General features: G+C 42.6%; 1 protein-coding gene across 2 annotated transcripts; it reads left to right on the top strand.

Annotated features, from left to right (window-relative positions):
- The first annotated feature begins 2,147 nt into the window (after positions 1-2,147).
- fcsk (fucose kinase) lies at positions 2,148-22,608 on the top strand. Of its 2 annotated transcripts, XM_035523585.1 has the most exons (23): positions 2,148-2,302; positions 9,071-9,222; positions 10,040-10,090; positions 10,428-10,559; positions 10,661-10,733; positions 10,844-10,941; positions 11,039-11,119; positions 11,337-11,456; positions 12,851-13,022; positions 13,121-13,227; positions 13,402-13,503; positions 14,174-14,347; positions 14,692-14,765; positions 14,880-15,238; positions 15,730-15,946; positions 16,050-16,216; positions 16,638-16,865; positions 17,392-17,535; positions 17,789-17,908; positions 19,911-20,098; positions 20,239-20,338; positions 20,745-20,968; positions 21,129-22,608. In XM_035523585.1, exons 1-23 carry the CDS (start codon positions 2,206-2,208, stop codon positions 21,201-21,203), a joined length of 3,255 nt encoding a protein of 1,084 aa, XP_035379478.1. In that variant the 5' UTR covers positions 2,148-2,205; the 3' UTR covers positions 21,204-22,608. The 2 variants fall into 2 exon arrangements, with proteins under 2 accessions (XP_035379478.1, XP_035379479.1); XM_035523586.1 differs by lacking the exons at positions 2,148-2,302; positions 9,071-9,222 and adding an exon at positions 9,234-9,715.

Raw genomic sequence — 22,608 nt, forward strand, 5'->3', positions numbered from 1 at the left:
TTTCTCTGTTTTAAACCGGAAAGGATGTTTTCTCAGGAGATCTATTGCTCTCATTACGTTGCTCAGGTATTTTTCCTCCAGAGTAACAATTGGTTATTTGAGCGCAATGGTGTGTTCTTCAGCATTTCACTGGGGTTTTTACCTGACATGTAACAAGTTGATACATTTGTTGATTTTTTTTTAATATCAGCTAATGCACACATTAATATATATATATATATATATATATATATATATAGATATAGATATAGATATAGATATAGATATAGATATATAGATATATAGATAGATAGATAGATAGATAGATAGATATTTCATACACACACATGTACATGGAGGAAGGAGGAGAGGACAATCACTCTGACATGACAGGACAGATTGTGAGCATGGCTGGACCAAACTTGGGTGCAGTTCTCACTTGTTTTCACTGTGTGCATGCAGACTCATGCCTCGAGTGGAAGGCTGTTTGATGATGGCCACAACTGCAGCCCTCAGTTTGCTGCAGCCAAAACTCCATGCTCAGGGTGGGCAGACACTTCTGCCTCCCACAGGCCATCAATAAAATGTATGTGTCTTGTACCCTGGTTACCAATGCTCAGCTGAAACTAGCATCAACTCTCGTTTATGGCTGAGTGAGTGTTAATAACCTGTTTCTGTCTGCATAGGTGAGTATTTAGGAGACATGTTCTAGTTTATTACATATCTGCTTACGGTGGCACAAAATTGGTGGACCAACACTTACAAGACTGGATTAGCATCATGATTTAAATGTTATTGAAATGAAAGCAATGCCAGAACCAAGGTGAGATCTGTGATAGGCTACACATTGGAAACATTTCTGTCTTAAAGCCTTTGTTGGTTTGAAATCTGGCTGTATGTGTGTGTTCGGCGGGGAGGAATACAACTTTGAGGTTTGTATAACATCCCCCTTCCTACCTGCTATACCAGTGTATGTTTATGTTCATGTCTGTACTTTTAATGGTAAAAATGTACAAACTGTCCAGAACTGCCTCATGTAAAATGTAGAAAAGGAGATGCCATTATAATCTTACTGTGAATGTAAACTTAAGATCTAGATATTTGCAGAAATGGGCTTTTTTGCCCTTGATACAATGATTTACTACTTCTGTACTGTGTTTGTATATGCTAGGTGTATTTGTTTTCTTTTGGATGTACATTAGTGGTAAAAAGATAACTTGTTCTTATCCATGCCTTTTTTCAGTATTATTTTCTCTTCTTTTTAAAATCTTTTTTCTCTTTTACTTTTGGTTAACTTGTCTGATAAACTAACTCTCTGGCCACAAAATGGTGTATGCCTGTGTCTGCTGTCAGATAGTGGGAAGGAGGTCTCAGATGGGATCCTGACTAAAAGGAGTTTTCCATATGCTGCACACACTCTTGTGCAAGATGCTCTGATTCTCCAGGGGGTGCAGTCCCTGATAACCCATTCCATACACAGCCCCCATCCCTAAGGAGGCTGTCAGAACATTTACATTATGTCTCCAAAGTGTGGGGTATGAATGGGATTATGGGAATGTTGGGAATATTTGATAATATAAAATTTTCTCATTTGAATGTCATGAGTTTACAGTTTAACCCTCACTCAAACGTTTGTTATTGGCATGGTAAAGATAACAGGCAAGAAATCTTACTGCTTTGTGTCTGCATGTGTGTCTGGGTTTGTTCTGGCTGTAGTACTTCTATGCAATGAACAAATCCTTTCTGCAGTAATCAGAGATGTGGGAACATATCATGGGACTAAAAAAAGGGAAAGTTACTGTGCATAATATGTAATATGTAGTAGTGTTTTATGTAAAGGAAGGAAATTTAGCATGTAACTCCTTCAAGCTAAATCTTTTATTTGTGCTGAATCAAGAAAATGGGTAGATCTTCTATAGCAGGTCTAAATTATTAAAAAGACTACAAAACTAATATATAAACTATACGACTGGATTCAAACTAAAACGAAGAAAACTTGCAATGGCTCAAGTCTATCATCGTAATACTCAAACATCTAACGCCCGGAGTATCTGTAAAGCTCATCTGTAAATATATTAAAACAAAACTACAACACCCAGTGCGGTCCGGAAATAAGACGGAGGTAGACAGCTCCGCGAATAGTTCAATTTTGCAAGTAAATCCGCATGTGCTACGTCCGCTCTTCCGCATCTTCTAGACTGGAAGATCCTATACATACTTTTCATCATGACACTTAAAGGGGGGCAGTTAAACGGGGACTTCGCCTGGACTGTCGTGGTGCTCACGTGTCAGCACAAAGACAGCGTGTATGCTTTCCAGAGAGGTAAGCTGTCATAGAATGGACGCAGACACGGCAAAGGTCAAGCGACTAAGCGCCTGTACTGGACTACGTCTGCGGAACTTTGATCAGTACTTCGGCGGAGCAAGCTCCATAGGTTCCGCTGAATCTGCAGGGTTTTTCAGTGGGTTCCATGTAGATAGCCTGTTTATATAATTATATTTATGTTTGCGAAATGGCTATCTTAATTTAGCATCGGCTAATTGTCTACAGGTCTAAAGCACATGACCCATTCGATTGCTTTTACTCTTTATAGATAGAAAAGGTGAGTTTCTTGAAATAGCCTGTTATTGGCGAGTCGTTAGCAACACTGCGTCATTCTGCTGTGTGTAGAAACGCAGCATCGCCAGATACAGTATAGCTATCGTTAGCTCAGATAGTCCAAGTGTTTTGAATTTTCTCTGTAGCTTTGACCATTGTTAGCCTAGCACTGGCATATTAGCCAAACTTTGCTTAAACACTGTGATAAAGTTGGTTTCACGTTCGCATATTCGTAATTCTTTCTTCAATAACTTTCAATAAATATTCAATAACTATTCAATAAATACGTCGTGTTTTCGTAAGTACTAATATTTACAAATTCCTATTGCTAGCAACCAAAACAAACGCATACTACCTTGTTTACGTTAGAAATCGACACATTTTAAATGGTAGAGAACTTGATGTTTTGAATGTACTGCCGTCACCGCTACGAGGGCTAAGGTATCGTCTACAAATTGAAGCGTCAAGCCGCAAGAGGCGATCGTAGGGTTCTCAGCATGCTGTGCAATCTTAAAAAAAGTAATAATTTCAATAGCTTTTGAAAGGTCGATCATATGACTACATAACAAGTTGTTGTATTCAATCAAGGGCCTCCTACACAGAAAACTACGACTTTTAAAAGTTAGGTTTTTTTATAGCAATCACTAAATTGCGGTAGTCAGTTTTTGTCTAATAATTTCGATAGCTTTTAAACAGTACATTATAAGAGCACTAAATGAGTTGAATTAAATCACGTGCTTCTTACACAACAAACTACAACCCTTATGTGAGTATATTTTAACATTTATTAAATTGTGGTTAGTTTTTGTCTAATACTTTCAATAGCTTTTATACAATCCATCATTATTTTATTTTAAAGCTATTGAAATATTATTTAATAGCCATCGAAAGCTATTGTACAATACAAGCTATAAAGAACAAAATAACTCATAAAAACAAGTAAACAGTAGATGTCCAAATCTGGGTTCGATCAGTGTGTGTCCAAAACCCATCTGGCACAGGAGTGACTCAGGAACTGCAACTACCTGGAGCCTTCCTGTTGTTCAGCAGTGGAAGTGACATCACAACATTCCAGTTTACCATAGCTCTCAACAAACCCCCTAGACCTACACCTATAACTAAGCTGATGGGTATTTAATAAAATGCCTGGCTAAAGAAATTGGTTTTCAGCCTAGCCTTAAATATTGAGACTGTGTCTGAATCTCAAATGTTGACATGAAGGTTCCATAGCCTTTGTAGGAAGCTTTATAGGAAAAAGCTCTGCCCCTGAGGTAAAATGTCCTTATACTAGGTTCTAATAAAGAGTCTGCACCTTTTGATCTAAGCATGTGGTGGATCATAGACCAAGAGTTCGCTAATGTACTGTGGGGCAAAATTGTTGAGTGCTTTGTAGCTAAGATGGGAGTAATATAATGAACTTTTCTAGTTTCTATTAAGAACTCTGGCTGCTGCATTTTCAACTAACTGGAGCTTGTTTATACACTTAATGGTACAACCAAATAATAAGTCCAACATGGAAGTGATAAATGCATGGACTATCTTTTCTGTATCATTTATTGATTTATATTTTAATGAGCTGGATAAAAAAGCTGTACTAGAAATTATTTTAGGTTCAAATGAGAGACTTGAATCACCAATTACATACACATATTTAAGTGGGAGGGCATCAAGGAGAGCAATCAGAGATCTTACTCCTGGTTGCACTTCTGTTTTCTCAGGATTAAGTGAGAGAATATTTCTTAACATCCAGTGTCCGTCCTTTACACATTCCTCAGTAATAAGATGATATTTAGTAACAGAAACTGCACAGCGTTTATGAATAATTTGTCCCAGAGGTAGCATATATAAAGTTGTCATAGTTTGACAGGGCATGGATCAAGGTTAGCTTTCTTGATAACTGCTAGTTTGAATGATTTAGGTGCATAGCCAGTGTTCATGGAGGCATTTATTATATTTAAGAAAGGTTTGATAACTTCAGAATCTAGAAAGCAAGTGGAAGATTTTGAGGAGGAAATTAATGATATTAGTTCAAGTAAGAGTGAAGCATGCTAAGGTTTTTATTGGCATGGCTGTTATCTATATAATTGTCTGATGCCACATTAATATTCTGAATATTAGCTCTATTTTTAATTTTCTCACTGAAACAATTCTTAGTTATTTCTACTATGTAATGTAAGATGAGCTTTGGTGTCAGTTGTATTCCTAGTTAGTTGTGCTTATGGTACCAAATAAAAATCTTAGAATATGGTTTAGCCTCTCCTCTTGATTGTCATTGATTAACTCAATTTGTAAAACTAAAATGTATACTGCAGGAAAGGAGAGCAGCATCCTACTGAGTAGAATGGATACCAATACCATTCTGCCCCAAGAGGCCAGGCTTACCCTCAAGGGTAGCCCATTAATCTATGAACCTCACGTAGTTTTGGCTCCCGTATACAGTTAATTACAGGTGCTGGTGTCCCTAAAGGCTTGGCTAATTTCACATGTATAGATTCACCTACATGTATAGATTCTCCTATAACCGCAGCTCTTTCAACAGGCTTCTCAGCAGGTGTAAAGCCTGTTACTGAGTGGGGCAAATGTGTTGGACACACAAATGGAAGGGGTGTAGTCCTCTCATGGGCGAGTCAGAGTTTGGCTATTTTGCTGTGACGTCACTCACACGCTGTTGGGGCTGTGATATGGGAGTGGAGGGCTAATTAACTTCACCTAAGACCTGCTTCATACCTACTGCTGGTGCAGAAATGCCACAGTGCGCACCATAGCTCTGGACTCTGTGTTGCTCAATGTTCACATCTCTTGTGCCACCATACCTGGCGACCCCGTACTTTGATGCCTGAGATGGGGTGGCACTGTAGGGCAAAACTGCTCAAGCAGGAAGCCCAACACTGCTCTCTCCTGCAAAGTACATGAGAAACCAGAGAAACAGAGCCCAATGTAAACACACACTTATAACACACAGTCAAACATAATGGAGCTGGATTGTCCAATATGAATATCTCTCAACTCTTCTCGTATCGCACAGTCTTGACTTTGGATTAAGTTATCTGGCTAAACTGAAGTTCTGCTTTGTGGAATACGCCCAGGCTAGAAGGCAACTGATGTTGATCAGTGAATAGGAACTTCGTTGAGATGGGCTGACAGACTGAGAAGGTAGTGGCATGTATGGCCTTTAAACACTACATGAAGGCAGCAGGATGAATTACTATGCTGCTCATCCAACAAATGCGCAACATTGCCGACTTCATCTTGCTAATCAGAGATCTGGACCCATACATTTGTAAAGCTGCTTTGTGACAATGTGTGCTGTAAGAAGCACTATATAAATAAATTTGACATGAATTGATTGTTGATGAGGAGACTTGTTTTTGATAATTCGAATGTCAAGGCATTTACATATAATCATGGGTCTAATCCCCTTTTCCTGATTCCTGCTGGACTTTCCCCTGGCCACTGAATGATTAAGGTGCATCTATATCACCAAATGGACTGGCTGCGTTATTTCAGTCTTGGAGTGGTACACGCCCTCATTCGCAGCCTTCAAAAATGGTCTCTGTACCTGATTGTTTCGTCCGTAATGACGTCACTTTGGGAGATTACATTTTTAATGGGAAGCGTCGGTCCCGTCAGACTTAGCTGCATGGTGCATGACATGTCCGGCATGTCAAATTGGCAGGATGTGGTGTGGCGAAAAGTACACTTTTACCTCCTCTTCAGCTGGCCGCATGTGGGCATGGACAATGCATTCCCTGCGTCATCCCATTGGAATTAAAAGGCATTGTTGCACTGAGCCGATGCCGGCACTGTCTACACTTGATCCAAAGCCTGCAGTAACAGTTGATCTTCATGGCTGTAGAATTGTGGTGAGAGGCTGCCCACCCTCATTGGATAGCCTTGCTCCCTTTTCCCACAGGCTCTGGTTCTTGGCATTGACTAGCACATTGTCTGCTTTTTCTGCACTGCCAGCAGACTTGTTGTTCCACTGCCACTCCCTCGGGAGCCACTCAGCATGTGGCCTCTTCCTCGAGCTTCTCCACTGCGTACCGCTTTGCTGCTTGCCATGGTGCCTTTGTGCCAAGAATGAGTTCTGCTCTTTCTGCCTCAGCGGTGGCTGCATGGATCTTAGCTGGTGTGATGAGTGGCACGTCGTCTAAGCTCTTCCAACAACAGCGTGTTCAGCTTTCTCAAAGGCCGGGTATGCCTGCTCTACCATTGTGCTCAGTTCTGTGGGCAACATGCTTACCACTTCCTGTAGCCCCAGTCTCTGTGGGAGTGGCTACTGGAGCAATAGCATGGACAGTTGGTGTCAAAAGCATCGCTGGGGGGGCTGTTGTCAGCACCGGTAGGTTGTCGTGCTGCTCCAGAGGCAGATCCACAAACACCTGTAGTGCTTTCTTCTTCAGAGCCAGACACGATTGCATCACGGTAACAGCTGCTGTTCACCCATGACACCAAGCCATCACCCGCAGTTGTGCAGAGTATTTTTCTCAAGTCCCCTCACTGTTGTACGTGGTAGGTGGATACATGCCACCTATCTCACGCCGTCCTCCACAGTCAGCCGTTTCGCTGTCGGCTGGCTGGACTCATCAGGCAGAGGGCAGGTGTAGTGCTTGGTAACCCATTCCTCCAGGCTGCGTTATCTTCTCTGTCCACTCTCAAGGTCTTTGAGGCACTGCTCAGTACCATCTTACTCAGCAGCTACATCCCTCTTAGGACACCAGTGTGGCCCCAGCTCAAGTACATACAAAGATGGTGACATTCTGTAAAAAAAATAATCTACTCAAAGAAAACTAAGGAGGTGGGCAAGATGACAAACACTTGCACACGAAAATCAACACTTTCAAAAGCATTAAACATTGATTTCTAACTAGTTTACAGTTTATAGGGATGCACATGGGTGAAATACGTCTTTTACGGGTTTGCAAGTTGCAAGGGTTCCAAGGGATTAATCAGCAGACCTAATTCACTGATGTTCAGGATGGCCTGACTCTTAAACAGATTGCATGATGTCCCAGAGCTTTAGACTTTAATTGTCATAAGCAATAGTCAGAGCAGAACTTGAAGACAATAGATGTTCAGTGTAAAATGAAAAAGTTGAGTTTAATATGCTGACTTTTTTTCCATGTACTGCCTCATTTTGAAATAGCTGAAGCTTACTTAAAGCCCAAGGAAACATGGTCAAAATTACAATTGCTAGTATGATAAACTTCAGTGCCATACAGCAAGTCTAATCCGAACTCTAACGTAGGGGTTATGAAGTCATGTACTAGTTTCTCAGCCTCATGTAGGGTTGGTATGTCTTATTTTGGATGTGGTTTTTAATGGTAATATGCAGTTTTATCTTTCTAGGGCTCAAATTATAGACCAGCATTAAGGGTTATACCAACATACTTAACTGTAACTCTAAGTGGCACAGAAAAACAAGCTCTAGTATAAAAAGGGGCGACATTCGGTCCAGTACTTCAGAAGTTCGGTGTGATCATTTGCATTTCAAAAACATGACTCAAAATACAATGCCAAAGAAGAAACAAAGAAATTAAAAATCCTGTTTAAAAAGCCAAATTGTTTGATATTTGTTTAGAAAGAGCAAAGGGACCCAGACTGCAACCACAATAGCCTATTTCCTTAGGTAATATTTTTGAGCTAATGGCAGACACAAAGGTTCTGAATATATGCATAATTTGACTTGGACATCTGTCATTCTGGTAAAATTTATATCATGTGAGCAATCACGTGATTATATAACTTTAGCGGAGTATGACTGCATAAGATTATAGGCAATTTCTTTTCTGTCTGCATCTTGTAATGGTATATCAGGAACAGATTTTTACAAAATGCTTTAGGCCACTGTCAGTTTGCAGTGGCAAATGATCTGGCAAATACAAGAGCATCAGTCCAATAATTCTGTGTTTCTTAAAGCAGTTTGCACCTCAAAAATACAAGAGTTATGAGTGAACCTTTAGGGTTGTTGCACACTAATCAGCTCCAGAATCAAGGACATGACCCCTTTGCTGTGTTATGGATGGTTCCCATCCTATCAACCCTAAGGGAGAGTTATTGATAGGGACCCTTAAAAGGGACCCACAGTGCTAATAGCTTCACCACCTTCATCTCATGTGGCTTACAGATTTTAACAATCTATGAGATGTAGTTGTTAGTCTGCTACAACTACACTCAACATGCATCACATTTAAAAACTCATGTTGGCTCAGTGCTATTCTTATATGTTACTTTCACCCTGCTATATAGTTTTCTCTTCCTGCTTATGTTTTCTGTGCCATTGTCTTGTCAAAAATTCTCTTATTTTCGTATATTTAGCTCAGTCTGAGTCCTGCTTATGGATTTTCATTAACATTGAGTTTGAAAAAAGTGATCTAAAAATAAAATCAATAACTGTTTACACGATACTGTTGGTATAAAACCCTGAGCGTGTCAGTCACGTGCTCATGGAGGGGCTCCATCCCCGGGCTGTGCTACTGCTGTGCATTGCAGAGCTGGAGGTGCGTCAGCAGCGCGGGCTCCTGCCCCCCGGGGCCCTGCTGCTCACCGTGGCTGATCCGAAGGAGCGCCTTGGCAGTGGGGGAGCCACACTCAACGCCCTGCTGGTAGCCACCGAGCACCTCAGCGCCAGAGCAGGATATACCGTGAGTGACAGCAACTTAAATCTGGGCATCATTTAAATCCCTTCCATGCCAAAGAACTGCACACATTCAGATACTCACTCTTGCAGCTGCATACATTTCATATTAGTTTCTGATGTGTAGTTATGGAATAATTCACCTTAGGCAGCGAGTCTTATGTTTTAAAATAATATGTCTAACAAAAAATCTAAATGGAGTTAATGAAGTTAATAGATTAGAGTATAGTGCTAAAAGGTGCAGGTTAATCCATTTTATCTTAAGGGTTACATGTGGGTTAGCTAAAGATATCGTGGCTCTGGGCATGTTCTACTTAGGCATGCACAGGGAGGTCACAGCTGTATATGGTTCAAGACCCCAGAGAGGCTCTTGGCTGGAGCCATACTTATCCTGAGAGGACCACAGTTCTGCTCCTCATGCTCAAAAGCCTTATGGTGCTACTGTGGTCAGCTGCTAGGTGAAAGGAATTTAGAAAAAGAACATGTTGCCATATAAGAAGGTAAGCGGAAGTCTTGGCTAGTTTCTTTCTTGATGATTTAATTATTGCAGATTATGTATCGGTAGCTTTTTCAGGTTTTCAGTCCTTCACAAGTGGCAAGGTTCTAGTAAAAAAAAGGAAATGGCAAAACCCTTTTAGTTTTAGTTTTTAAACCTGCCTCCGATAATCTCATACAAGGATTAAGTTTAGAGTCTTGCACAATTAAACATGCAAAAATGTTTTTACTTTTTGAATTATGCATCAGTGTTCAGTGGCCTTTTTAAGTTCTAAATGTTATAAACTTTATTTTCTGTGTATGTGTATATGCATTTGTTTTGCATCAAGGTGGTGACAGCTGATGTATTGGACACTGCACACATCCTTATTCTGCACACGGTGAGAGGAGGTTCTGTATCTGTACAATATTGTTGCTAGTATATCAGGACAAAAATACCACTTTCTGCTCTCCTGGGTAGCTTAGCGTTGTGAAGCCATGTTTGACCAATACAAAGTTGTGTTCTGTTGCTGGTACCTGAGCTTGAATCCTTATGCTCTTATTAGGCAGGAAGCATGACTTGGGGATTTAGTTAGATTAAGTGAGGTTAAATGTGTAACCAGAACAGTGAGGCAATACAGGTAACAGCTGACACAATTATCAGCATTCACCGTTCCAGGTTGGGGGCTATCGTGAGGATTCACTGTGTGTGTGTGTGTGTGTGTGTGTGTGTGTCAGGGAAGGGATTTCCCCTGGGATGGCTGCAGTAGGGCATTCTGCTGGATGCCTGTTGCAGCAGCTGGTCGGTGTGTGGATATGGAGGGCCCAGTTTGTTGTTTAGACATGCTGCTGGATTGCCTTTCGACCAAGGTGAGTGAACTGTGAACACATTCTGACTGCACAGTGGATTTCATGACCATGTCTACTGTGTTGGTGCTGCACATTGATCTGTCCTGCATATGTTGTTGCAGATGTGTGTTGGCTCTCCGCCGGGTGTTTGGGTGTGTAGCACTGACATGATTTTGAGTCTCCCCACCACTCAGAGTAAGCATACACAAAGAATATTTAAGCTCTTGTACAAACATGCACGCGCACGCAGACACAATCATATACTCATATTTACATGTTAAATGCATGACCATTTGTCTCTACAGAGATGTCATGGAAGGACTTCTCTGGCGTGCGTGTTGTGTCCTTGCCTGGAGACATATCTTTTGCTGCACACCATGGTGTCTACCTCACTGATGCAGAAGTGGGTGCTGGGTAATGTAGTACACACGGAAGGTGACACACTCATTTACTTAAGGCTTGAAGCTGAATACTAAGGATGATGATTTGCCTGCTAACAGGGTGGGGTACGTGATATCATCTATCGCGGCTCAGAGGAGAGGATCCAAACTGCTGCAATGCCTGATGGGAAAGTGCCTTTGGTATGAAGACTTTCACACATTTAAATCTTCAAGATTAATATGAGTTTGTTTATTTTATTGGCAATGAATGAAAAAATTTTGATTTCCCAAAATATTTGTTCTCCAAAATATTTGTTCAAATGTGATTAGCTACTCATTGAGCTAGGAGTTGTTGCTGATTTTGTGTTGTAAAGCTTTGTTAATGTTGTCTGTGTTTTGGGGTTGGGCTGGTTTCCAGGTATCTGGTCCTGTTTTTTTCTCCACGGCTGTATCTGAGAAACTTTTACAAACTCATGTCACCCCGCCACTTGACGGTTGCACATACATGGGCATGGACTCAGGTGCTCCACCACTACAGGTCTGCACACACACTCACTCAACACACACTGTAGCGAATTTAATACTTTAATGAGTTGTCAGTCTCAGCTGATATGATTCATTGGAGCACCACCCTGAGTAACAGGGAAAATGTATTAATTTTAATTAATTTATTAATGATTAATAATTCAATTTATTAATAATTCAGTCTCAACTCATGAGAGTTGCCAATTCGATATGTGATTATTCCTCATTTACCAAACTTTAGAATATAACTCGTGACTCAGATAACTAAGGTATGCTTAATGAATAAGCAGAGATAGGAAAAACATGAGCAACAATCATTGTCTAAGGTTCTACTAATGAACAGATGTACTGAGTTCACTAGAATCACTATAATAACAATCATAACAATGCAACCAAAGTATAAATTAACACCTGATTTGTGGTGAATAAAAAAAAAACTAACTAGGATAATAAAGAAAAGAGAATAAAAAAGGAAAAGAAAACTGTTTTAACAAACCTGACAGAATGACCAACTTGGCAATCTACTTATCTACCAAACAAGACCAACAAAGGAAACTTATTAATCAAACGATTTCATGATGAAAGAGCATGACTAAAGTATAATAGAAGAATCAGGAAAAAAAGGCGAAACCATTGTGAAACAGCCGGAGGAAGAACTAATTATAAGATTGAGGAGGCTGTGTTACAGATGAGAGGAAAGAGAACTGATCTAATTTGATGTATAAACAATAAAGTTACTATTGATACCAACTGGTAACAGGAAACAGGAAATGCTGGTTCTTAAGACTTGCTGGCGCTTGACCATGTAAAATCATCTGGGTGGCGCAGGGGGAGAGTAAGGAACAGAATAATGAAACAATAGACACTTATCAAATAATAGGAGTAAACATCACAATTTGGAGATTATATTAAAATAACCACACATTACTGGCTGACACCATAGTATCTTAAATGGCAAGTTGCTCCTTTGTGAATTTGTGGGAAATAGAAGCATATGTCTACATCTGTGAACATATCTCTTTGGGATGAGAAAAGCTGGATGCCCTTGTAAGGGTTTAAGTCTGAAGAAATTTATGGTCACAGTTCCTTGAAGTATCACCAGGCTGATAAGAGCTTCCTGCATTCCAGTCAGTGGGTTTTATGAGACCTAAAAAGAGGGGGAAGGGTCAGTGTGGTAAGATCAGCTAGGCTGTTTATGGCTTTGTTGCTCAGCATCATGACACCAGAGGGGTCCTGGGCCCTGTCAATGGTCCGGGGGTGTAAGAAAGCCCACCCTGACCACCTGACCAAGTCAAAGTTTCCTCAGAGGGATTATAGTCCATCTTCACTATACACACACACACTATAAACCTTGAACAACCGTTACTGTTCACACTGCTTTTTTGCTTTTTTTCCTCTTTCATGCAGATCTCTCTTTTTCTGGACATTCTGATGAGCCTCTGCTCTGACCAGACTGAAACAAAGTTTGTGAATGGAGAGAGACCGGGATGCAGTTCGCCCCTCGGTCCACAGGGGGCAGCAGTGAAGAGTGCACGTTCTGTGCTGTGGAGGACCTTGAGAGGCGTTGCCCTCTCTCTGGGTATTTCAATCACGCTTCCTCCCTTCCTCTGACTCATTAATTATCTGATGTGATGTGTCCTTCTGTGCCACAGCGTTTGCGTGTGAATGCATTTGCAGTGTACATTCCGGATGGCTACTATGACTATATGACAGCGTCGGGCAGAGAGCATGTCATACGTCTGACAGAGGCAGGCATAGAGAGGCAAATTCTCTCCCACATAGAGGTGAGGCCAATGTGGGGTTATAGTGAACCTCCACTCCTCTCTCAGGATTAGCTGGAGCAAAACATCTCAAACTGTTTATTTTCAAACAAATGGTGGGTTAAAATAAATATAAATAAATAAATAAATACCTGTTGTGCTTTGGTTTGTGTGTGATTTTGTCTCTACTCTCTGCAGGAGCTGCCGTGTGTGAGTGAGGCTAGCAGGGTAATTAACAGTGTGCTGGAAGGAGCCGTTCATGTTGTGGCAGGGGCTGTGGTGCAACACTGCCACCTACAGGTCAGGAAGGCCTAAACTCTTATAAGTGATGGTTAATTCCTACCTAGGAGTCTTCTCTGTTGACCCGTGGGTCTTATGATTTGGGACAGTGCGTTTCCTCTAAAGTTTTGTCCTGCCCAGCAATCTCATTCATGACTTTTCCAGCCACAGTCTCTCGGTGACTGTATCACTTGAGCGGTTTCCGGTGGCACAGTAGAGTTTGTTCAGTTTGGTGTGTACGTACAAGCACAGGCTAAGCATTAGGGGGAGGCTGGGACTCACTAAGCCTTTACCACAGTCCCTGGGCTTCAGCATAGCTTTTGAAATTGTTTATTACCAGCTGATTCTCAGCAGAGCCACTGCTGTGTTAAACTCCCTCTCCTGTGTTTGGCACGGAGCTTTTCAGCTGGTAGGTGCAGTTTATGTCCCACAGTCCAGATGGCTAATGAAGTGTTGCTTTTGAGCTTGAGGCAATTAGCATATTAAACAGCAGCCAGCCATCCATACTGTCTAGCTGGATTTAATTTTCATTCTTCCTATAAACACAGGTGGTGTTCTACCTGTCGGCTTGCAGTTATCTTTTGGTGTATGTTTGTGTAGGTTTTATTCTCACAGGGACAAGTTTGGTGCACTGAATTGATGACTAATCCAAGATTTTGTGGGTGATTTGAGTGTACGATTTCATTCCTAGGGTCCAGTCAAGGTGCATTCTGGGTGCCTCCTGTCAGGCCTGGATTTGGCCTCGTCGGCATACATGCAGGGTATGCCTCTGACCAGTGACATCATCATGCAGGGGCACAGGGTACAACTTGGAGAGCTGAAGTTAACAGTATTCACAGTGTTCGGGGCTCATGACAGTTTGGAGGTATTAATGTATTTTCTGACTTGTGTCCCACTACTTACGTGGTGAGGGGGAAGCAATGCTCCTACACTGATGCATATCAACTCCTGCTTCTTGATTAGTAGCAAATGCTGGAGCTGGGATTCAAACCAACCCACTTTTCATTTCTGCTTCTGTTGTCTCTTTATGAAGCAGCTGAGCTTTTAGCGGTTGATCTAGGGTGTGTAACATAGTGAGAGCATTAGTATTCCTTGAGTACAGGATATAGTGACAATTCTTCTGTGTGCCTCTGTAGTTTTGCTGCTGCCTTTTTTTTTTTTTTTTTTTTTTTTTTTTTTTTTTTTTTTTTAACTTTCTCTCCTTTACAGGTTCCTAGTGATGCTGACACTGGTTCCTTCCTCAACCGAACATGGAGTCAGTTCTTCAGTCACACTGGAATACAGTAAGAGAGAGAGCGTAAACCAGATATTTCATGGTAGTTTGAGAATAATTTGAAATCAACACAGAGCTGCCCCAAAAGCATCACGAGTGTTTGGTGTGTGCGTGCGTGTCACAGGCCTGAGGAACTGTGGGGAGCAGAGTGTGGAGTGCGGCGATGCCTGCTCGACGCCCGCCTGTTCCCAGTGTTCAAGCCTCATGGAGGAGCCGTGGGGCTGGAGGGTGTGCGCTTCCTCCTGGGCGGCTCTGGGACTACAGAGAGCTGGCGGGCAGCCTGGCGACTGTCGCTCAAGGAGGTACTGTCTCTGGCTGACCAGCAGGGGGAGCTACGCTGGCGAGAGGAGCTGTTCTTTAGTGCAGGGCGGAGGAGAGCTGTGGACACACTGAAGGGTCACACGGACCACAACCTTCTGCCCTCCATCAGAGCAGCAGTGTTGGGCGGCCAGCAGGGGGCTCTGCTACAAGCCCTGGACTCTGGTGAGGAGAGATGGTTGCCTTACAGTTAACGTCATATCATCAAGCAATTATTCTTATCTGCACTGTTTTAAAAAAAATTCCCTTAAAAAATAAATCAAAGCACTGTGGCTCCAATGATCAGAAAACAAATATTATATATAATTTGTTTGATTATATTATTAAATATATCAGACAATATTGAGTCTGTGCCTTTTCATCATTAAATGAGGACATGTAGTGGTTGCAAAGATATGTAGTCTAGGTAACTTGGTGTACTGCACAGCTAAAGTCAGCAGGGAGGAGTAGGAGTTCCACAGTGTGATGGCATTACATGTCAGTGATTAAGAGAAATGGTCAGCCAGGAACAACATATAAATGTTGATCCAGGAGCATGTCTCGCTTCAAGAAAGTGTTTTATGTGTTACCTAGTCCAGTGTCCTCTCTGGTTCCCCTGTAAAATGTGTGTCTGAATGTGTCTGTGTCTGCTTTGCTGTGGGTGTGTTCTGTGTTAGTGGCATCCAGCAGCAGCGCTGATCTAGGCGTGGCCGCGCGGACTCTGGCATGTATTGCTGATGTGCTGGGCTGCCTGGCTGGGGAGGGCCGAGGAGGTCTGAGAAGCGGCCCGGCCGCCAACCCCTCCTGGACCCCTGCCTTTAGACTGCTGGAGCAGGGCAAGCTGGCAGCTGGTGTCCAGGAGCTGGCCAATCAAAGAGCCGCCTGGCTCAGCAGGTAAGTTCACATAGCGCAAAATCTGACCTATGGCCTGCGCCTGGTCCGACGGAAAACGAGCAGGCTTTAATGCGAAGGGCCCATGTTGTTGCCTCCCGTGCAGACCAGATCTTCTAGTACGCGCTGCACGCCACTACGAAGGGGCAGGGCAAATTCTCCTGAGGAAGGCGGTGATGTCTGCACGCAAGTTCGTCTTCACTGCACAGGCACACCTGCCGCCCATGGGAAAGTGGCAAGAAGTGGAGTGTCCGGCCAGGCTGGACCTCTCTGGTGAGTTCTGCGCTGTTACAAATTGGCATAACTGCTTCCATTCACCAGCCTGGGAAGTGGTCCCTCGCCGTCCCTCTGAAGGAAAAGGGCCGTTCGTGTCTTTTCTGCAGCTGCGATTTTAGGTCGTGTGGTTTTCATTTCACAATGCTCTGATGTCGCCTACATTAGTCTGTCACTCTTACTCCTCGTAAGTGAAACGGGAGTTGCTGCAGAAGTCCTGGGCTTTGTGCTGACAGTGTCGATTCGCTAGAGTTATACAGGCGAATAGTCGTCAGCGAGGGACTGACAGTGTGGCCTGGTGGGCTGACAATGACTCGCTTGTCATGTGGCTTTCTCCAACCCTTTGCATAACTACAGTGGAATGTGAAACCTAATGGTGTTGTGCCAGTGCAAAGTCTCACACAACTCTCTCCCTCTCCAGGCGGCTGGAGCGATACTCCTCCCATCGCGTTTGAGCACGGGGGCGTGGTCGTGAATATGGCGGTCAGGGTGGATGGCAGACGGCCAATCGGAGCCAGGGCCCGCCGCGTGGCTGAGCCCCACCTGGTGCTGGTGAGCACCAGTGGCGCACCAGGCTGCAGCATGACGTCGCGAGTCGTGTGTGAGGTGCTCGCTGACCTGGACACCCATTGCCAGCCCCACGCACCTGGTCAGGCTCTTGGCTGTTGGCATGATTGCTCTGCTGGGTGTGAAAACTACCAAGCATTCTGTGCAAATATTAATCATGAACTTGTGATGAAGAGAAAGGTTGTAATAATTATTTATTTCATTTGCCAGAGCTCTGGGGCCTTTTATTCCAGAGATCTCTTTACTTCTCACTTGTTAATGGAGAAGCTCTTGGATATAATGTTTTACCTGTCTATGACATAGTAAGACTGCTTTTTCTAGAACTGTACAAAACATAAGACCACATCTATACAATATACCACTCATAGCATTTTGGGCTAACACTAGTTGTGGGCTAAGTGGCAAATATTTTTAAGCCTAAAATTAGTAATATTGTCATACTTAAGACTATGTTGACATGAACCTCAAAAATAGTAGTGGTTATGTAGAGTAATGTCTTATAACTTGAAAGGTAATGGGCACCAGTTTGAAAACATTACTACAATACATTCTTTTATTCAAAAATGCCTAATATTTTTACTGCTGAGGGGTGTGTGTGTGTGTTTCAGGTGCCCTGTTAAAGGCGGTTTGTGTGTGCAGTGACGTGGTGTGTGTTTCGTCTCCTCTCTCTCTGGAGCAGCAGTTGCTGCAGCACTGGGGAGGAGGGCTTGAACTGCACAGCTGGTCTCTGTTACCTCATGGCTCTGGCCTGGGTCAGTCCACCATCTGCGTGTGTGTGTGTGTGTGTGTGTGTGTGTGTGTGTGCTGGTGAGGGGGGGCATAATTGGATGAAGACCACTTTTAATTCTTTCACTGATTATAATGAGTAGGACTTTCCTATGGGCATATGAGAGATCATATTTCATGAAAATTAAATTTGTCACAATTTTGTGCTCTGACCTTTGATTGTGAATTAAGCGAATATGACCATCGAATCTGTGGGAATTTGTGCGCGTGTGAGTGCAGGTACTAGCAGTATCCTGGCAGGTGCGGTTCTGGCAGCTGTGTACAGATGCACTGGGCGGAGTTATGACACCAGTTCACTCATCCATGCTGTACTACATCTGGAGCAGATACTCACCACAGGTAAGAGCGATGGTGGAGCAGTGGTGAAATGCCTGCGTCAGGGTGGACGTGAAGCTTCACTGCATAGCTGGAACACCCTTATTTACTGCCATGCAAGGGAAGATCCCTTACACAGCTTCTGCACTGTGAAGACAGGAAAGAAGCTGATGAGAGAGAATTTCTTGGCCTGTGCTGGAAAAAAAAAAAAAAAAGTTCTCCTCATGTGTGTCCACATGGTGAAACTGTTGTGTGTGCATGCTCTGTGTCTGCTAGGAACAAGCAAGTAAACCCCAATGGTTGTCTCCCATATGTACATACACCACGTTCCAAATTACTTTGCAAGTGACAGACTTTTATTAAACAAACCTCCCACTGATAACAGTATTTTTTCAAAAATAAGGAAACTCAAAATGCACTGTTCCAAATTATGCACAACAGAGTTTCAAAACATTTTATGGGTTGTAAAGAACTGAAAATGGTCATTTGTTGAAGTTGCAGCATTAAGAGGTCACATTTACTGAAATCAAAAGCTATTTAAAAAAACAAAACAAAAAAACCCACCACACCACAGCACCCCACACATCTTAACAGGACAAGTTACATGTTAACATAGGACCCCTTTTTTGATATCACCTTCACAATTCTTGCATCCATTGAACTTGTAAGTTTTTGGAGAGTTTCTGCTTGAATTTCTTTGTAGTATGTCAGAATAGCCTCCCAGAGCTGCTCTTTTGATGTGAACTGCCTCCCACCCTCAGAGAGATCTTTGGTTTGAGGACACTCTAGAGGTTCTCAATAGGGTTGAGGTCAGGGGAGGATGGTGGCCATACCATGAGTTTCTCTCATTTTATGCCCATAGCAGCCAATGACAGAGGTATTCTTTGCAGCATGAGATGATGCATTGTCATGCATGAAGATTTTGCTACGGAAGGCACGGTTCTTCTTTTTGTACCATGGAAGAAAGTGGTCAGTCATAAACTTTATATACTTTGCTGTGGTCATTTTCACACCTTCAGGGACCCTAAAGGGGCCTACTAGCTCTCTCCCCTTGATTCCGGCCCAAAACATGACTCCGCCACCTCCTTGCTGACGTTGCAGCCTTGTTGGGGCATGGTGGCCATCCACCAACCATCCACTACTCCATCCATCCAGAACATCCAGGGTTGCACAGCCCTCATCAGTAAACAAGACTGTTTGAAAATTAGTCTTCATGTATGTCTGGGCCCACTGCAACCGTTCCTGCTTGTGAGCACTGGTTAGGGGTGGCTGAATAGTAGGTTTATGCACAACCGCAAGGCTCTGGAGGATCTTACACTTTGAGGTTCGCAGGACTCCAAGGCACCAGCAGCTTCAAATACCTGTTTGTAATGGCATTTTAGCAACTGTTCTCTTAATCCTATGAATTAGTCTGGCAGAAACCTTCCTCATTATGCCTTTATCTGCACAAACCCGTCTGTGCTTTGAATCAGCCACAAATCTCTTCACAGTACGATGAACACACTTAAGTTTTTGTGAAATATCTAATGGTTTTCATACCTTGTCCAAGGCATTGCACTATTTGACATTTTTCGGCAGCAGAGATCCTTTTTCTTTCCCGTATTACTTGAAACCTGTGGCCTACTTAATAATATGGCATGTCCTTCTTAAGTAGTTTTCCTTTAATTGGGCTCACCTGGCAAACTAATTATCACAGGGGTCCAAGATTGATTTCAGTGATCCAAAGAGCCCTGAGACACAATACCATCCATGAGTTTAACTGAAAAACAAAAAATTTAATCTTTGACACTTAAATCCAGTTTGCATTATAATGTGGAATGCGATGTAATATACCTTAGGCCTGAGGTCACATAAGTGATCCCTTGCTTGTAATCTTGCAGTGATCTGCATTCACACTCCACAAATGACAATAATTTGCATGTTCTAGTCTGAAAAGGCATGAGTCATCAATGAGATTTCCATCAGCACTAATCCTGAGTCAGTTGGTTGTCTGAGCGTCCTCTTGTCCTGTGCTGGTATCTTGTAGGTGGGGGCTGGCAGGACCAGGTGGGCGGGCTGGTGGGTGGGCTGAAGCTGGCCCGCTCACATGCTGCACTGCCACTTCGGGTAGACGTGGAGCAGCTCACTGTTCCACAGGACTTCCTCGCTGCACTGCAGGAGCGCCTCCTGCTGGTCTACACTGGAAAGACACGTCTGGCACGCAACCTCTTGCAGGTCTGACCAGGAGACTACCTGTCTGTCTCATGCACACTGACTCTATATTGCTTGTTCTATGATGAACATATGTGTGTGTGTGTGTGTGTGTGTGTGTGTGTGTGTGTGTGTGTGTGTGTGTGTGTGTGTGTGTGTTGTAGGACGTGGTGCGGAACTGGTATAGTCGTCTACCTTCGATTGTGCAGAATGCAGAGCAGTTGGTGAGCAATGCTGAGGAGTGTGCTCACGCCTGCACTGAGGGTGAGACAGCACAGATTCTGTAGTACTGTGTCAACTGTCCATAATAAGACTTTGATATGTTTTGGATAGTGTCCAACATGGGTAAACAGGTATATCTTAGCCTCTACGGTGAATGGAGCAGTGAAAATCAAAATGAGCATGAAACCCTTCCTGCTTGAGTTGTTTGGCCTGTTCTTTGTAGGATTTTATTCACCCGTGCATGCTTTTATTTTTATTTTTATTTAAGTGAATCCAACTGTTTTGAGTAAAGATGAGGTTTGTTGAGGTAAGCGCAGTGTTATTGTCACTGTGCTGTAACAAGAGGTACATTTTTGTTTTTTTATTTTAAAGAACTTGCTGAAGGCTCATTTGAGAATCCCCTCTTGCTCACTTTCTCTCACCCTCCTTGACCCCCTCCTTCCCTCAGGCTCCCTCCCTCGACTGGGAGCCAGCATTGACCGGTACTGGCAGCAGAAGAAGGCGATGGCTCCAGGCTGTGAACCAGCTGCAGTGAGAACCATGATGAATGCCCTTCGACCTTTGACCTTAGGGCAAAGCCTGGCAGGGGCAGGAGGTGGTGGTTTCCTTTTCATACTCATGCGCGATGCCCATCAGGAGGAGAGGGTGCAGCAGATCCTCCACAGCACACCGGTGAGAGACACAGAGAATTCAAAAGGCAGAATGTAGACATACAAATGGATGTTATTAGAGTCATTTGATTACTACAGTGCGATTCATCCATTTAAAGTAATTGATATTTGAATCCTCAATCTGTGGCTGTTCTGAAGATGTTTGGTGTGTTTCTCCACAGGGCCTTGGAGACTTCAGTTTACACTCTGTGGAACTGGACACAGAAGGGATTACGGTCCTGCAGCAAAATGCATGACATCCTCAGTGACTGTGTGTGTCAGAGAGCGAAAGAGAGAAAAAGAGAGAGAGAGAGAGAATTGAACATTTTGCACCACAAATAAAAAGTTTGAATGTGTTAGGTAAATGAGACATATATATGAATTTCTGCCAAAGTGAAGTCAATATTTACTTGAGCTCAGATGTAAAAATACACACAAATACAAATGTAGCGTAATACTCTGCCTGTTTCAAAATGATGTAGAAGAAAGCTATGACTACCCAAAACTCTCTGCAGCTGTACAATGCACTGATGGGAATTTCATGGTCTGGGCATTAGAATTGCACAGTGTATTTGTTAATTATCACACTATTGACCCTTGCAATACTGATAACGGCAAGAGCTGTAGTATGCAAATGAAGCCTGCAAACTTTGGCAAAATATTTGCAGCAGTCTGTGTTGCACAGCCATACTACAGATGCGTAGCAACTACTAAATTAACTAATTTTAAGAATCAGAATTGGGTTTATTGTAACTCAAGCAGTTCAGGCAATATACAGACAATGCACAATATACAAGTAATATACAGATTATGTACAGGGCAACAATATACAATATGCGTACATAAAGTGCTAGTAGTGACTAGGGGAGTGAAGTTGTGACATGATTTTATATGTATGTATATCCCTACCACATACTAGCTTGTATATTGTGTGTGTGTGTGTGTGTGTGTGTGTGTGTGTGTGTGTGTAAAATATATATATATATAAATGTAGTTGTGAGCAGCATGTTATGGCTATCAGAGAAAAGGGAAGCTACAGCATGGCGATGTCATTAGGGAAGAAACTGCTCCTGTGTCTAGAGGTTTTAGCATACAGGGTACTGTAGCGCCTGCCGGAGGGGAGGAGTTGAAAGGTCGTGTCCAGGGTGTGAGGGATCTGGAATGATTTTCCCTGCCTGTTTCCAGATTCTGGACGATTACAAGTTCTGGAGATAGGGCAGAAACTCAGATCTCAGTTTCTGATCAAATATTTTTATGCCAACCAATGGTGTATGTGCATTATGTCTTAATTCACCCAGAGAGGATAAGTGTGTGTTGTGGAGGTGTCTCTAAACATTTATCCATGTTAATGAAGAGTGACATTCTGTACTTGGCCTTTATCTTCTCTATAAAATCCTGCTGCTGTATAAAAGGAAATAAAATCTTTTTTTTTTAAGAATACATAAATATGATTTCAGGAAGACTATAAACCTTTAGGACACATTTGTTCTTTTTTTGGAGAATAACAAATTAAATATTACAAATCAACTCCAGCATTTATTTGTAAATTAATTTACAATATGTTGATCAAAATTTTGCTTGCATGCTAGAACTGAATGTAAATTTTTAATGAGTACATTTTTTTTCCTGTGTAAATTGATTTTTCAATGTCATGTCATTAAA

This window comes from Electrophorus electricus, chromosome 2 (genome assembly GCF_013358815.1).
Source record: "Electrophorus electricus isolate fEleEle1 chromosome 2, fEleEle1.pri, whole genome shotgun sequence".
In the NCBI taxonomy this organism is placed as follows: domain Eukaryota; kingdom Metazoa; phylum Chordata; class Actinopteri; order Gymnotiformes; family Gymnotidae; genus Electrophorus; species Electrophorus electricus.

What these genes read in the sequence shown, in the direction of transcription:
- fcsk (XM_035523585.1), top strand. Translation starts at nt 2,206, where the DNA reads ATGACACTTAAAGGGGGGCAGTTAAACGGGGACTTCGCCTGGACTGTC. An exon ending in TCTACCTCACTGATGCAGAA is followed by an intron (nt 10,942 to 11,038) that starts GTGGGTGCTGGG and finishes GCCTGCTAACAG; the next exon opens with GGTGGGGTACGTGATATCAT. An exon ending in AGGCGTTGCCCTCTCTCTGG is followed by an intron (nt 13,023 to 13,120) that starts GTATTTCAATCA and finishes ATGCATTTGCAG; the next exon opens with TGTACATTCCGGATGGCTAC.